At 33.4% G+C, this 17242-nt stretch overlaps 3 protein-coding genes and 1 non-coding gene across 4 annotated transcripts; 3 read left to right on the top strand and 1 right to left on the bottom strand.

The window, feature by feature from the left end:
- The first annotated feature begins 900 nt into the window (after positions 1–900).
- LOC143592984 (CBL-interacting serine/threonine-protein kinase 7-like) lies at positions 901–2944 on the top strand. The gene is made up of 2 exons (XM_077072747.1): positions 901–1376; positions 2100–2944. Exons 1-2 carry the CDS (start codon positions 908–910, stop codon positions 2942–2944), a joined length of 1314 nt encoding a protein of 437 aa, XP_076928862.1. The 5' UTR covers positions 901–907.
- Positions 2945–4256: 1312 nt separating this feature from the next.
- Positions 4257–4329, top strand: TRNAK-UUU (transfer RNA lysine (anticodon UUU)). Its single transcript has one exon. It is a non-coding gene; the product is annotated as a tRNA-Lys (tRNA).
- Positions 4330–7380: 3051 nt separating this feature from the next.
- On the bottom strand, positions 7381–10960 carry LOC143592983 (protein GAMETE EXPRESSED 1-like). Its single transcript, XM_077072746.1, has 5 exons — positions 10455–10960; positions 9180–9773; positions 8584–8710; positions 7872–8058; positions 7381–7791 (listed from the first exon to the last, which is right to left on the bottom strand). The coding sequence occupies exons 1-5, from the start codon at positions 10958–10960 to the stop codon at positions 7403–7405; spliced, it is 1803 nt and encodes a 600-aa protein (XP_076928861.1). The 3' UTR covers positions 7381–7402.
- Positions 10961–13072: 2112 nt separating this feature from the next.
- On the top strand, positions 13073–15146 carry LOC143592982 (photosynthetic NDH subunit of subcomplex B 5, chloroplastic-like). The gene is made up of 5 exons (XM_077072745.1): positions 13073–13339; positions 13931–13991; positions 14065–14127; positions 14528–14586; positions 14815–15146. The coding sequence occupies exons 1-5, from the start codon at positions 13073–13075 to the stop codon at positions 15043–15045; spliced, it is 681 nt and encodes a 226-aa protein (XP_076928860.1). The 3' UTR covers positions 15046–15146.
- Positions 15147–17242: the final 2096 nt, after the last annotated feature.

The following is a 17242-nucleotide window of genomic DNA, read 5'->3' as shown; positions in this document are numbered from 1 at the left end:
ACCCCCAAATCAAGCATCTAAGCATTTTAAAACCCTAACCCCCAAATCAAAATAGGGTAATTGATTCAAAATCAGCTGTAATTGAGCGGGGACCACTCAATCGAGAATAACCGTTTTTAATGTTAACCTCTCGCATTAAATTGGTCCAGAGGCACTCACACGGATCAGACCATAGATCTAATGTCAAATGCAAAATTTATTATGAAGTCAACGAATGCTGGCACGTGGATTCAATCTTTTGCGGGATTTAGACTTCCGCGTTTGACCCGTATATGTTCAGGCATCATATATCTTCAGTTGAAATAAAATGTTAATTCAACAACTATTATCAATATAAATTAAAATATTTTATACTAATCTTACCATTTTTTCTTTTAAACGACACCAATCTTACTTAATATTCATGCTAGAATTTTCCTAGAAAATTAACAAAAAAAAAAAAACATTAATTATGTAACAAAACCTTATAACTATTATGTCAGAGAGTTTTGTTATTGTAGCGGTACAACAATTGTAAAGTGGCAGTCGACGGTATGATTTTCGGGAAAACGCCCAAACTAAACTTTGAAACTAACATGAGCCCAATTAAGACAAACAGTCTGACCAGAATGAAAGAACGAGACTCTTCAATTTGAAAAATACAATAACTTAGAACACAACAAAAAAAAGTATGTCACAAAAGGCCAAAATTTGGAGGGCATAAATGTAATTTAACACCCCCAAAAAAATCTACCCATACTCATAAATACAGTTAAGCACCAACTGTGTCCTTAGTGTTTTCCAAAGCCCTATAAAAACAACTTATTATAACAACTTCCACTCCAACAACCAAACTAAAAACCTACTATATATATTATTATCATTATCATTATCAATATTATATCAACGGCCGTCATTGCCGTCCGTCATGGAACCGTCCACCATTAATCGTACCACCAGCGACGGTGGTACGATCATCCTCAACAAATACCACCTCACTCGCCTCTTAGGCCGTGGCAGTTTCGCCAAAGTCTACCACGGCCGTACACTCGCCGACGACTCCACCGTGGCGGTCAAAGTGATCGAAAAACCGGCCGATGGAGACCCGACAATGGAACCTAGGCTTGTCCGAGAAGTAGCCGCCATGCGGAGGTTGAATTACCATCCGAACATCCTTAAACTCCACGAAGTGATGGCGACAAAGACAAAGATTTATTTGGTCATGGAATTGGCGGCCGGTGGTGAGCTGTTTACGCAGCTTGTCCGACGTGGACGGATGAGGGAAGCTACTGCTAGGTTTTACTTTCAGCAACTGGTTGCAACGCTTGAGTTTTGTCATCAGCATGGCGTTGCGCATCGAGATTTGAAGCCGCAGAATTTATTGCTTGATAAAGATGGTACGTTTATGACACGACATGAATTTAACATGAAATTTGTGGGGTTTGTGGGGTCGGGTGTGGTATAAATGGGTTAGGGTCGGTTTTGATTACCTGTTTAATTAAACGGGCCGGATTCAGGTTAACCTGTGTTTCCTGCTAGGTTAACCTGTTCAAATTACTATTTATTTTTTATTTTATTTTTTTAAAATAGGTTTTATGAAATAAATTAAATTGGTTTAAAACTAATTGGCAAAATATTTAATAGCTATAATGTAATATTGTTTTGTAATGAATTTGTGTTTTTTTAATGAAATTGTTAAATTAAAATATTAATATGTGACAAATATATAAAAAAATTCGGGTCAAACGGGTTAAATTATTTTTTATTTTGTTTTTTTTAAAACGTGTTTTATGTAATAAATTCAATTGGTTTGGTACGGTGTGTAAAAAATAAATTTAAAACTAAAAAGTAAGTAAATTTGCAAAACATTTTATAGCTAAAATGTAATTTTCTTTATATAAATTTGTATTTTTAATGAAATTGTAAATTTAAAATATTAATATGAGAAAAAATAAACTTTCGGGTCAAACGGGTCGCGTGATCGTGTTCGGATTCACACTTCATACACGATTTTTGGGTTCGGGTTTTGTTCGGGGTGAACCTACAAACACAACCCGTTTAACATCCATAGTGTAAAACTACTACCTCTAACGTTTCTCTAATTACATTGTATCTAACAGGTACTCTTAAAATCTCCGACTTTGGTTTGTCGGCGCTACCGGAGTCTCGAAAGGACGGTTTACTACACACGGCGTGTGGAACTCCGGCATTCACCGCACCCGAGATTATCCGACGAAGAGGCTACGATGGCGTAAAGGCGGATGCATGGTCTTGTGGGGTTATATTATTTAACCTCTTGACCGGATATTTACCGTTCGACGACAGTAACTTACCCGACATGTATCGAAAAATGTTCAATCGGGAAATCGTGTTTCCCGATTGGATATCGAAGCAGCCCCGGGTTATTATTCGTAAACTACTTGACCCGAACCCCAAAACCCGAATGAGCATTGAAAGTTTGATGGGTGTTTCATGGTTCAAGAAATCTTTGAAACCCAACCCGAGTATTGAAATATTCGACGACGACGACGACGACGAAGATGGTTTGACTAATTTGGATTCAATGGCATATAAAACACCATTGAATACTATGAATACAATGAATGCATTTGATATAATATCATTGTCATCCGGGTTGAATTTATCGGGTATTTTCGAGGATAATACGAAGAAAGAGTGGCGGTTTACGACGATGGTGAGTGTGGTGGAGATTAAGAAGAAGGTGGTGGAAATTGGGAGGAAATTAGGGTTTGGGTTAAAGAAAGTGAATGATAAAGAGAATGGTGTTATTGGGTTGGTGAAAGGGAGGGTGGTGGTGTCGGTGATGGTGACGGAGGTGGTGCCAGAGTTGTTGTTGGTGGAGATGATGGTGGTTGATGATGGTGATGAGTTTAGTGAGGTGGCTTGGGATGAGTTGAAAGATGGGTTGAAAGACATTGTTGTTACATGTGATAATGATGTATAGTGAACCACCTTTTTTTTATTTTTATTTTTTTTGTAATAGAAGTTAATTAGCAAGTGGTTAAATTAAGGCACTTAAAAGTCATTGTCATTTGTTAAATATTGTTTCAATTTTTAATGGATGTAAATGAATGAAATGGAAAGCAAATGTAGCTTAATGCTTGTTTTTTCTTTGCGTCAAACTCACGTATCTTTAAACTTATAGTATTAAATCTACATGATCTGTCTAAAACGGCATTTAAACACTCACCACTTAGATGAAACATCATTTCAAGTTTCAAGACCTTGGTACGGGCATTAAAACATGTTCAAGAGATTCGTTACCTTAACCGGCCTGGGTTGATCGCTTAGGCCGACTACATGTACCCATTAGGTATGGGCCATGGTAATCTAATGAGTTGTTTGTGATGTCATCAACCACTCCCATGACTATGGAAGATGCGATACAACACCTATTCGGCTATACATCACGTACATAACCAAGACCGCTTTATACAAGAGCGAGCTCTTTGCACTTCAGATGAGACCAAGACTAGCCATGCATATTGGAATTTTTGTAGCAACGTGTGGTTAAGACTAATGCTTATTTCTCGATAATGATAGATGTACCATAGGTATGAGAGGGAGCCGAAACACATTTTTCTGACACATTCGTTTCACTAATGAAAACATCATTAGTGTGACGCAAACAATTCGAGTTTGTTATTTGATACACTTATTAGACACCTAATAACATTAGTAAGTATAATCTATCTCATGTTGGGTCAAGAATTTGATTAACATATTAATCAAGAAAAAGATGATATGATAGCCAATTTCATAACGTTCACCAATGAATGAAAGAGAAAATGATCACTAAGTGGGAATATAATATAAATAATCATTATTAGATAAATGCGAATCCAAAAGGAACACATTATTGATTGTTCCACTCATAAACTCAAATACTTACTTAATTACTTCTTGTTTTAAAAACGTTTTCCATATCACATTATAGAAGGTGTCCACAATAGTTGCATGTATGCCAGTTATGATATGCCTTGAATGTTGGAACATAAACTCAGAACAAAAATCTAACGTTAAAACGTCCTAGTGAGACAACGATCCTTTATGGCTTAAGAGTGGGCCCTACAAATTCATCGTTCGAGTGGAATGATGATGTGATTGTCACATTTCTCTATGTTAAACCTGTAGTTTGTAAATGAACAAAACACCAATAACTTGTATAACTTAATACATATATATATACACACACAAGTACGTATTATAGACGTTTTATTAATATATATAATAAAAATCAGGTGTTAAATGCAAGTGCTGTTCTAGCTCAGTTGGTAGAGCGCGTGGCTTTTAACCACGTGGTCGTTGGTTCGAGTCACACGGATGGCGGTTATATGATTTTAATTTTTACCTTATATTTTCACATTCAGTACGTTCATTTATGTTTCTTTAGATATGTTTGCTTATGTTCGTTTACATATGTTCATGAATGTTCATTTAGATTTTAAATGAAAGCATGAGCATGTTTCTTTAGATATGTTTGCTTATGTTCGTTTACATATGTTCATGAATGTTCATTTAGATTTTAAATGAAAGCATGAGCATGTTTATTTCTTAAGTGAACGGGCATGAACAAAACAATATTTGTCCGATTAATTGAACAAACACAAGCATGTCCTTATTCGTATTCGTTCGGTTCGTTTTTCATACGTATGCATGGGGCCTTTATGGGCAGTGCACAACATAATATGGTCAAAGTCAATTAAGGACTGTTACATATATGTATATCATATATCCATGTATAAATCAAATGCCCTTGATCAGTTGATCATATTTCTCATTATTATTGTTAACTTCTTGTTACTTTTACAAGCATGTCAACTTCTATCAACGAATACCAGTACCGATACTGATTCCGATTTTCTTAATTGCCTGATTCATAACTCTAATGACCCGATTTCAAACCCGCGAGTCATTTACAGTCCAAACAACTCATCATACACATCAGTCTTGCAATCCTCCATAAACAATTTAAGGTTCCCATCACCATTAACTCCAAAACCTCACTTTGTACCGAAATGAGTTGGATTGAATCGGCTCTAGTTTGAGATTCTGTTAAACAGAACCATGATGCCGAAGAATTCGTTTAAAGGAAAGTCGAATTTTGCAACGAATCTTATTTTGGAAGAAGGGTTTGAAGGGATATGGAGGTTTTACAATGATCAAATAGAAACCGGAATGGCAATCCTGGTGTTAACACCATACGGAGGTAAGATGAATGAGATACTGGACAATAAGCCTGCAGAAAAATATGAAAGTAGAATGAATATATATAACTACATAAGTGAGCATCAAATATCTTCTCCATATGTCTATGTGATTATTACATAATCAAACTGAGAGAGAAAATTGATAAATTTTCAACTTACTTGGCTTCTACATTTTGAAGTCCTAAATAATAATATCTGTTTGTTATCAAACATTTCATATCAAACACGAAGCCGTTATTTTATACCAAGAAATAAAAAAAAAATAATCCTAAAATACAAGATATAAAATGGGTCATACTATTCGGACACCCTCCCAAGTTGCGCAGGTATCCATTTGTCTGAGTCGTATAGAGTCATACGACTCGTATAACTTTTTCGTACCTGACACCATACATACATACATAGATGCCAGAATTGTCGTTGACCAAACTTCACTTCTATAAGAGTCGTATGGCTCTACACGACTCATATGAGACATGTATCAAAGCAACATTATTTCCAGCGGTACAAGATTCTCCTCGGTTCACGTGACGAAACTATTTGACTTGATACAGTATCCGACAATGATACCATATAAGATTCTGTAAATTATATGACTCATACTACTTGACACATGATTCCACCACAAATTATTTGGCTACATAATATTCTACCAAAACTATATATATATATATATATATATATATATATATATATATATATATATATATATATATATATATATATATATAGGATCAGGATCATGAGAGAACCTTTTTGAAATTGAGAACTATGGAACCATTTTGGACCACAAAAAACCCAATAATAAAAAAAATCGTAAAATAAAAAAATCACAAAAATCGAAAAAGTATAAAAAACTAAAATTCTTATTTTATCATCCCGGTTTCATAAAAAAAAATACTCGGTTTAGCTAAATTATATACACATATGTATAATATATACATATATGTATATTTACATGTTTTTTTGTACACATGTGTATAGTTTAAGATAAATATATGTGTATATTACGTAACTAAAGATTATATAAAATTATACATATGTGTATAATATGACGTTTTTTTTGTATTTTTTTTAATGAAACCGGAATGAAATATAAGAATTTTGGTTTTTTTACTTTTTAAAAATTTTTATTATTTTTTGTTTTATGATTTTTTTAAAGGTGTTTTTAGTGGTTCAAAATGGTTCTCAAAGTTCTCAATTTGCAAAGGGTTCTCTTAGGATCCTTACCTATATATATATATATATATAGGATGAGTATCATTACAGAACTGTTAAATTATTTAAGAACTTGAAGGAACCCTTAAAAACTTACGTTTTTTATAAAAAAATTTGTATGTTAATGTTATTTGAGTGTAGCTTTATGATTTTTTATATCTATATTTACGATTGCAATTTTGAAAATTAGTTTTTTTACATATCTATGCTTTGTTTTACACCTATGTAAATTTGTTAGTACATAAGTTTTCACATATGTAAACTTGTGATTAATATATGTAATTGATAATCTTTATATAAAACATGATAAAACTACTCTTAAATAATGTTAGTATTTAAAAAAAAATTTAAAAATGTTTGGTTGTTTAGAGTTCCTAAGAGTTCTTAACAGAGAAAAGGGTTCAAATAAAAAGTAGTTGTTTCCTAGGAAAGGTAAGAACCAATAGAATTTTGACATTTGGCATTAAAACCTATGATGAAAGAATAATTCTAGGAAACTATGTCGGTTATAGTGGTGAAAGAGTAATTTTAGGTGGTAATTTTAAATCTCAACCATTGATTAACATGATCCAATGGCTATGATTTATTCTTAGTCTTCCTAGAAAACTACTTATTTTTAGGATAACCCTCCCCTATATATATATATATATATATATATATAAAAGAGGCACCAAGCTTTGTAATTGTATTATATAATAATTATTGACAAGAAAATTTGCTGAATGGTTTTATTCAACTATAACTATTGGTATTTTGACTTTAGATAGTCAAACCAGAATTTGAGGTGCAAAATCTTCAATTTACTCTTGGTGACAAACTGAATGCATTCATACTTTCATTCAAATATGAATGCTGACTTTGGAAAGTCAAACTATAATATTTATAAATTACTCTTAATTTTAACAATAAACATATTTCAAACTCATTACTACATACACAATTCTTAAACTGACTACAAAATAATAATAATCAAACTATAGACCGCGACGACGAAGATTATATCCTCTAGCGATAATCGAGCCCGTGTTGACTTGTTCAGGCTGCAAACAATAGTCAAGATCTTCTAATTCATCATCAGATATTATATCCTTATCAACCCATGAACACCAGTCAATATCACTATCATTATCTTCACATACAAACCCTTTATTTCCTTCCATCACATTAACCTTCGCAATAAGCGATTGCAGCATTTCGTGATTCAACATCTCGTAATCTTTGTACGTGTAAACAGCATACGAAAGTTGACACGAAGCAAGAACTACAAACGTTAACCGAACAATGCTTATAATCCATGCTTGTTGTTCTATGTCGTTTCCATATCGAAGCACCACGTATTCAATTAAAAATGTCATGCATAACCCTGCGAAGAAAACGATTATTATTAGATAAAAAAAATAATCCAAAAGTTGACTCGTTTAAAGTCAAATCTCGGTTACTTACCTACGTATAACCTTGATCTCACATTGTAGGTTTGCTTTGTACTTGTAAACATGTAAAGAGTGAATATTAATATTGAATACACGAGAAAAGCTTTGATGACACGCGATTCAAGCAATATCGCGTTGTGTAGAGTAAAAAGCTTGTCGATTGCAACGAACATGCTTGACTGCTTTGACTTGAATATATCCTATATAACACAAATGAATTAATCAGAATAATATTAACTTAATAAAAAAGGACAGAGTTACAAATTTTGTCCTTTAAACATGTGCAATTTATGGATCAGGTTCTTTAAAAAGTTTATTTGCAGGCGGTGTCCTTTACACGGCATGTTTGTTTGATTTTCGTCCTTTTGAATAACTGGCATCCAAAAACCCTGTTAAGTCTTGGCATGTGAGGGAATTTAAGTCTTTTTACGCATATTATTTAAGTATTTACATTAAAAAACAAATTAAATTATTATTAGAAAAAGAAACTAAATAATATATGTTAAACAAAAACCCCGTTAAGTCTTGGCATGTTTGGATTTATCTGAGATTTTGGATGACAGTTAGTGTAAAGGACAAAAAGTGAATGTATTTTGTCATATAAAGGACACCGCACGCAAATAAACTTTTTAAATGACCTGATCCGTAAATCGCATATATTTAAAGGACAAAATTTGTAATCCTGTCTAGAACAAATACAACAAATTATATAGAAAAAGGTGAACCTGTGCAGCTAATATATTTTTTGAATTCTCAACTAGATCATCATGACATTGTTTAAGTTGTTGTTGCCTTTGTATTAGTTCCTGTTGTTGACTTTGACCAAGTGAAATCAACTGCTGCAGACTTCCCCTGCAATAATATTCAAAACTTAATTGATAATTTAATACACATACATATGATTATATAGTTATCTTAAGAGCTTTAAGAACTCTTAACAAAAAAAAAAACTATTTTTTTAAAATTTTCTTATATATTATTATTGTTTGAGAGTAGTTTTAACGTTTATTATATAAATTTTTTTTTACATATATAAATCACAAGTTTACATATGTGTAAATTAACAAATCAGTTACAAATTTACGTATGTGTAAAAAAATTAGATATGTATAAAAACTAATTTTCATTATTGTAATCATAAATATACATATTATATAAGTGACAAGACTATCCTCAAATAGTATTAATATGCAAAAAAGTAAAAATAAAAAACGATAGAATGTTAAAGAGTTCTTAAAGTTCTTAAATTATTTAAGAGTTCTGTATTCAAACTCATCCTATATTATATGTATATATATATATAATATTTGTTATTTTATACCTGCTTTCTTCTAGAGCTTGTGACTGAAACCGTGTGACGGTTTGAAGAACTTCAATAGCGGAACTCTGGCTTTCGATAAGTTGTTTTTGTTTGTCTAACGAGGTCTCGGTTATGTTCTCAATATCATCGGCTTTACTTTGTAAAGTATTCATCTTCATAAACATTGCGTCTCCAACTTTACCGATTTCCTTTTCAATCTCAACCGCTTCATTCCTTAAACTAATCATTTCTTCACTCAACTTATTAGCAGATTCATTAACCATCATCATCCCTTCATCTATCCTTTCACTCATTATCATTTGTCCTTTTTGCAGCTCAGTTTGAGAGTCTGCTATTTTAACAGACTGTTTGTAAACCGAGTGTGAATGCTCCAATACGATATTAACTCGTTCTTCAACGTGTTTTGATGTTTCAGCCAGTTGTTGTGTTTGATCGTCGATAGAAGATAAAGAGTTGTGAATATCATTTGAACTATGCAACAGACTTTCGGCTTTCTTGTGTATGTTATCTAACTTGTCTTCTGCGTATTCGGCAGATCTTTTGAGTTCATTCACTAATCTTTCCGTTTGTTTCTTGAATGTGTCGGTCCTACAACCGGTCATAGATCAATTTTAGTAACCATATGATATATGTAAAGAAATATATACGCGGACACAATCTTTTTAGAACCAAATGCATACTGAGAAGTGCAAGAAGCGTGTAAAATTGCTTTGTACATAGTGCGTAAAAGATAATTAGAGATAGTATGAGAGAAAAATGGGTAGTTACATAACTGTCTTGTGTACCACATTTAAAGCAATATGAACAAATGCAATATGCATTGCTAGCAGTTCTCAACATATTAGTTCGTCGGGGGGGGGGGTCAAAATGTATTTAGAAAACCATAAACGAGGGGGCCGGGCTCAAATTTTGGACCAAAACGGGTAAATTTACACTACGTATAAAAATTTCCGGGCAAAAAATGGTCAATTTACACTACTGCGTAAAAAAGCAGGGGGCCACCCTGGGCCCTAAAGAAGCTTTGCCCATGCATATATGGGAGTGTTCAAATTAGAACCAAGAAATACGTTGAAAACTACAACAAATGCATAATGCATTTGTACCCATTGCTTTAAATACAATACACTTGACACTTATCTAACCGCCAATATTTCACTCTTCCACTATCTCTAATTATACTTTATGCACACTGTACCATTGCATTATGTGGTTCTCGTAGTCCTCAACATTATACATGCTCTGAACAGAATGCATCAATTTGTGTGTGTGTATAGAGAGAGAAAGAGAAAGACTGACTGTAATTGATGGCATATGGAGTTGGTTTCAAGATAAAACTCGAGATAAACCCTATGAGCCTCTTTTTCTAATCTTTTGAAACAATCAACCATGAGTGATTTAGCATCACAATAAGGAAAAGGAGACCTCCCACTATCCTTTTGAAAGCAATCACTAAGATGCCACGCTAACCGGGACCGTTGTTCTTCATCTGCTACAATCTCTGAGCACCCCGCAAACAAATTTTGATACGCGTTTTGCCAACAAGAATTCGGCAACGCAACCACCTTTCTCTTTGCTTTTTCAACCAAACTCACACCCTTTTTGCTATCAAACGATTCCATCGAGAATTCACCAATAATATCATGATCATAACCTTCTGGCGAATGTTTCTTGCTAGAATCAACTTTTTCGTTCGAGAAAAACCATTTAAACGAGTCGGTTGTTTGTAAAACCAACACAAGTATCCATAGGATCCTAATACTATAATGCTTGTTGAAACTCATTAAAATTGGCAAGTAATAACAATAATAATAATGGTATGCCTGCATAAAAGTTCAGAAATTTGTTCACTAAAAATTATAATAACATACATTCGTTACTATCTAAGTTATAATAACGGGAAGCATGTTCATCGTTACTTCGCTAAACGAAGAATAATGAGCAACAAATATTCTCATATGGCAAAGTTATTATCACATAACCTTCACCAACTATGATAATGTATACCTAAAATACGCACTTTCCATTCTAGTCCTTCTAGACAACATTACATGCAGAAATACTTAGAGTTGTAGAACTCGTTAGGTGCTAGTCATCCATTGGGGTACCAACTACCAACTAACAATTAATCGGGATTAATCAGATTGGAAAATTTATATGTAATTTTTGATATATGCATATACATAGAGGCATACAAAAAAACGGCTTTGTAGTCTCATTGCCTCAAAACCGGTTTGGACCCAACCCGATTCGAAAAACATGCCAAAAAAAAAGTTTTTGGTCCTAAACTGGTTTCAACCCAATCCAAACCGGTTTGGTTTGATCAGGCTGAACATTCTTGCCTCGAAACCAGTTTTAAACCCGATTTGGTTTCTTCAAAACTGGTTTTTCACCCGAACCGGTTTGGGATATAACCCATTTTATACATGTTTACATATATCCCAAATTTTTTATGTACATATAAATTTTCGATTTTGACTAAATAGCAAGCCTAGGCGCGATATTACAACTATGAAATACTAAACATGAAACATAACTTTAAAAAAAAGCAAATGCTACAATAACTCAAGTTCAACAAAAAGTAATACAAAAAAAGTTAGGACTTTAGCCCACACTAATTGAGGCCTCCAAGTACAAAAAAACATTATATATAGATATATTATAATGAGTAAAGTAAACCCAAAGTAATGTACTGGTGTGGTGGTAGGCTGGTTGTTACTAAAGTATATGAGTACAAAACTTGTAATAAGCAAATTTTTTCCCTTAACAATTGTCATGAAAAGGCCACAAAATCTTGTTTCGATTTAGGCCCCGGGCCTGCAACATACTTTTTAACTTTGCAATTTATTAATATGTTTTCTACAGTTTACATTCGTATGTTGATAGTACATAAAGATTTAACGTGATGACATTACTTACAGTCGATATATTGTTGTTGTGGGTTTGAAAGTAACAACGAGAAAATCAATAACTGTCTGGTTTCAACTTTCATGAATATTAACCGCTCACACTCTGTGGGCCTGGGCTGTTCAAAAAGGTGAGTTTGGGCCGACTGGACTCAGGTTGGGCTCGGCCCACATTCTTATTTCAATTCTTTTAAATTTTAATTCGTATAAATATTCTAACCATATTTTTTAAAACGACGATTTTCTTGTATTTAGATTGCTGCATTCTTCAAATTTGAAGAGCCCCGATACCCCACTCTGGCCATACTATGTTGTCTTAACCGGGCTCACGCTGGCTTCAGAGTTTGGCTTGGGCGTTCCCTAGAGAAACAATACCGCCAACTGCCACTTCACAGCCGTTGTGCCATACTATGTTGTCTTAACCCAGGTGTGCTCTGGGTTCGAACTGACGACCTTTGCACAAGGCCTAGCTCAAATCCTTCATTGCTAATATCCACCCAAAAGTGACACAGGTGGGATTCGAACTTGGGTCGGACTTTTAATGTATATTTGTCAGTGTTATACACACACACACACATTTTTATACGTAATTTTTAGTTTTATACATACACAACATATTTTGGACGGAAATTAGCCGGAATCTTGCCGGAAACCACTTATTTTGGTCGGAATCTCGCCGAAAACCGCCGATTTTGGCTGGATTTGACCGTTGACCGATTAATTAACCTAGCCAACTAGCCCAAAATTTACTAGTAAAGTAGAGACTAGCAATTAATTGAGAGTTAATCGATGACTAGTCAGGATTCTTTTCAAAAATGCTCTTGATCCCCAAGTCACAAGACCAACAAAAACTTGGTGAAGTACACAGTGTCACAACATAACTTGACATTGAGATAAAACCTTTCACCAACAAGTCACATGATCATCATCTTCTTTCATACAAACTCAAACCACCAAAAGCCACACAACCACTATCCAAATAACAAAAAAATGGCGGGTGTTTCAGTTTCAGCATCTGTTCTATCCATCACTTCAATACCCAAAATCTTAACTAACTCCCAACAACCTCCTAACCGAATAACGGTTTCTTGTAACAATATTTGGTCCACATCATTCAGTGTCAGTTATAGAAGCAGCAGCAACAACAACAATGGTAGAAACTGGATACGGAGATTGAACGCTGCGGGATTGAGCGAATACGAACCCGATCTTAATGAAGATCCCGTTGATCGGTGGGACAATACCGGCGTTAGTGACGTATGTTTTCTTATTTTCTCGAATTTCTAACGAGCCTGAGCTCAACTTGTTTTGACTTATGAGAGCTCGAGCTTGAGTGTTATAACACTTAACAGATAATATCTTTGAATATTATTGGATTGTTATAATTGTATAATTTGTAATACAGTTGTGACTATCCAATAATATTCAGAGATGTTATCGGTTTAACATTGAGGCTTCAAACTCTTTTTCTAAAGCTCGAGTTTGGCTCGGGAGTTGTATTTTTAAGTTTGAGTTCGGGTCTTTTATTATTTATTATTTAATTTATACGGTTTTTTGTATTTACATTTTTTTAATAAATTTTGAATTAGCTTGAGCTCGTGCAATACTTTAAACGAGCTAAAGCTCGGCTCGAACTCGGTTGTGTAGTGTATGACTAATACATAGAAGTAGAAAAAAGAAAATTACATAGAAAATACAAAAGGCTCGGGCTCAGGCTCATTAACTAAACAAGCGTTATTTGAGGCGCAGGTTTGGAAAAGCTCGACTTGTTTCGAGCTTTTTTTATTGATTCGAGTTCGATTAGGATTTGAGCTAAATTTTGATGAAGTGAGTTTGGTGTTGGTGTAGGATGACTTTGTGTACGGAATCTATGATGGACACCACACTTATTATGAAGGAGATGACAAATGTAACAATTTTTTTTTTATTTTGATTTTGATTTTTTTATTTTTTAATCTAATGGTTAGAGTTCGTGTTTGCAGCGACATTTTGGGGGTCGATAAAAGAAGATTACGCGGGGGTCGATCCTCCATCTGGTTTTCAAGGTACATCTTTTGTTTTGCAGCATACATGTCACATCATACGAGCCGTACGAGGTTATACGGCTCGTATAACTTTTGCATAACCACAAATTTGTCATGTCTATCGTATCATAAGGGCCGTATAAAGCAAATTTTTAAATCATTAGGCACGTATGATTTTTGGCACACCACATCAACCATAGTCATAGTCAGTTCAAGTAAATTTATATATGCTCGTATTAGTATAACTAGTATCACACCTTATAAGGGCAAATATATGCATTTTTGCCATATCAAATGGTTCCCATGAGCTTATATGACTCGTAGACTGTATGACATGTCACTATTTCAGTGATATGCATATAGTGTATTAGTGTGCGTATAATATTAAATTGACATGGATCTTTTTTTGCATCATCGTTAGGTCTCATCTCGTGGTTATTTCTTCCCTCCGTGGCTCTTGGGATGTACTTCAATGTTCCGGTTAGATTCACCCTAAACTTTTTAACTATTTATACGCGCTATAATATATTTTTATTTAATCCCTTTTTTATTGATTAAAAAAGTGAATATGATCACAAGATAACTCTATTCGCTAACGTGAAAACACATTTTTTACACACAAAAGTATCTAAGTAAGAGCCTTGTTGACGTGACAAATATGTGAAGTTTTGATGCTATAGAAGTGTGACAAATGTTTATATTGTTTAGGGAGAGTATTTGTACATTGGGGCGGCCATATTCGTTATAATATTTTGCATAATCGAGATGGATAAACCAAGCGAGGCGTACAACTTTGAGCCGCAAATATATAACATGGAGAGAGGTGCGCGAGACAAGTTAATATCAGACTACAACACGATGGATATTTGGGACTTTAATGAGAAATATGGGGATCTTTGGGATTTCACAATCACTAAGGATGATATCATGAAAAGATAGTCAAAATTTAATAGAACCTCACCTCATGTATATGGCAAAAAACTTGAAACTTTGTATTTATTTTCTTTACATGTTATTTTATAAAATCTCATAAAAAATATGTTGTTTATGGTGTTCTATTTGTATTTTCATGGTCATTAAAGTATTGTAAAGTTTGTATTTATAATTATATAATGTTTTATTTTTATTGATTTTTAAGTTATTTTTAGTTTATTAATTTATTTTCAAGTTGATATATTTTGCATTTTGATAAACAAATCAAAATGGGAAAATTAGGAAAAATGGGACTCCTTTTAAACGAGGAAAAAACTGATTTGTCGCTGACGTGACATCTAGGAAATTTGAGACAACTTCCTCCTCGCTTAAATAAGTTTGTAGAAAAGTTTATATGTGATTACTATTTACTAGACACATGTTCATACATTTCAAAAGTGAATTAGAAAAGTCCATTCCTAATAAAAATGTTGATCATTTTAGATTTGTTTTCTAAAATTCAAAGTCTAAGAAAGTGATAGATTTTACTACTCTTTATGTGATGGAAGAATATTTATCTTACACATCAATGGTTCAATTATTTAGTGCATTGATATAAACATGGATTTAACTTATTTAATCCTTCAAATTTTATATTCCTTAACTAAAATGCTAGCTCAGCAAAACTTTAATTTCGTTTTTATGTTATTTTCTTAATATGTTTTTGATTACTTGACAAAATTTACACTAGCATGATTTAGTGATTTACATCATTCATAATAAATGGATTTAAATTACAGTGTTTTTTTTACTTATTTCTTTTTACTTTCAACTTTTTAAACTTGAGAGTCTAGGACTAGTTTTTCTTTTGTTCACATTGTGACACCCGGCTAAAAATTAGCCAAAACCGCGACTACTATAATCTCGATTAGCAATAAAAATTTCGTCAATATGAGAAAAATCTTCTTTATTAGTAATCTAGACATTCCAAAGTCAACAAAAAGTGCAAAAATCGCCACGTAACAAGCCTGACGTGGAATAACCTCGGGTAATGAGTCAAAAAGTAAATAAATCCTTATAGAGGCTAAATGATTTCGAAAAATTAAAATACTTATTAAAGTATTAGAGACAATGTATAAACTTAATTTTAGAAGGCTTGAATCACTAAAATTGCAAAATAAGTAAACTAAATGTCGGTGGATGACCCGGTACGGACCCAACGACAACTATTTCCAAAAATTAGTTTCTTAGGCTTCTATTATCTAGAATCCAATTTCGTTCAAAGTCTGACAAAAATTATAAGGAACGGGATTCGTTTGATTAGCTAAAATTCGTTAGACGTTAAAACGGAAACTTAAGATTATTGTTTAAAACCCACATTTTTCCCACCCTTTCCCCTTTGGACCGGCCCCACCCTTAACACCTCATCAAAACCACCTCCTTCATTCTCCAATCCCCAATCACCAAATCACCACACCCATCATTAACACCTTCTAGAAGATGTTGTGTTGTACCAACCCCACTCCTCCACCTCTCACTCTACTAACCCACTCACCACTCTACCCACTCTCTTCCTCTTCCTTAAAAAGCTACGGCCAAACACCCCTAATCACACACACACCAACACAAATTCAAATATTAACACACACTTACATAATCAAGAAATCATGGAGGTTCAAATCAAGAATAAGATCAAGAAAATTAGAAAGAGATTAAGGAAAAAGTACACCATTCTCAACTCAATAATATCACCATTCTCATCTTTCAAATCTCCAAGTAAGTTTTGATTTAAGGTTGATGTTGGTTGTTATTGAATTTGATTGAAGCTTGAAAGTTTGAAATTTATGGATGTTTGTGTGTGTGTGTATGAGCCGTGAGTATGTGTGTATGTGTAAGAGGAAGGATTAAACCCACTTATACTTACATACATTCATCTTGAAGTTCATACTTTGATTGTTAAGATTGATTAGAAACATTGTTAAATAGTTGGTATTTAAGTGTAATCATGGATGAAATTGATGTTTGAGTTTAATGTTAGGAAGAATTTTTGGTTAGTTATTGATAAAAAGGATTGATAATATGGACATGAATTATTGAGAAATTGTTGTTAGAGATAAACAAAACAAGAGTTTGTTCATAATTGAAATTTGAGGATTTTTGGGATTTGGATTAATTATGGATTTTGGATGGATTGATGAATCAAAAGTGATATGGAATAACTTAA

The sequence above is a fragment of the Bidens hawaiensis genome, unplaced genomic scaffold, assembly GCF_021521415.1.
Source record: "Bidens hawaiensis isolate Kalapana, Puna unplaced genomic scaffold, B.hawaiensis_p1.1 tig00041609_1, whole genome shotgun sequence".
NCBI lineage: Eukaryota > Viridiplantae > Streptophyta > Magnoliopsida > Asterales > Asteraceae > Bidens > Bidens hawaiensis.
Note: the sequence above shows the minus strand (reverse complement) of the source record. Positions and strands in the feature narration are given on the sequence as shown.

Excerpts from the sequence above, each read along its gene's own strand:
- LOC143592984 (XM_077072747.1), top strand. The coding sequence starts at position 908 with ATGGAACCGTCCACCATTAATCGTACCACCAGCGACGGTGGTACGATC. Across the intron at positions 1,377-2,099 it reads TTTATTGCTTGATAAAGATG|GTACTCTTAAAATCTCCGAC; the intron begins GTACGTTTATGA and ends TGTATCTAACAG.
- LOC143592983 (XM_077072746.1), bottom strand. The coding sequence starts at position 10,960 with ATGAGTTTCAACAAGCATTATAGTATTAGGATCCTATGGATACTTGTG. Across the intron at positions 8,059-8,583 it reads AAAATATATTAGCTGCACAG|GATATATTCAAGTCAAAGCA; the intron begins GTTCACCTTTTT and ends TGTGTTATATAG. Across the intron at positions 7,792-7,871 it reads GAGATCAAGGTTATACGTAG|GGTTATGCATGACATTTTTA; the intron begins GTAAGTAACCGA and ends TTTTCTTCGCAG.
- LOC143592982 (XM_077072745.1), top strand. The coding sequence starts at position 13,073 with ATGGCGGGTGTTTCAGTTTCAGCATCTGTTCTATCCATCACTTCAATA. Across the intron at positions 13,340-13,930 it reads ACAATACCGGCGTTAGTGAC|GATGACTTTGTGTACGGAAT; the intron begins GTATGTTTTCTT and ends GTGTTGGTGTAG. Across the intron at positions 14,128-14,527 it reads TCCTCCATCTGGTTTTCAAG|GTCTCATCTCGTGGTTATTT; the intron begins GTACATCTTTTG and ends CATCATCGTTAG.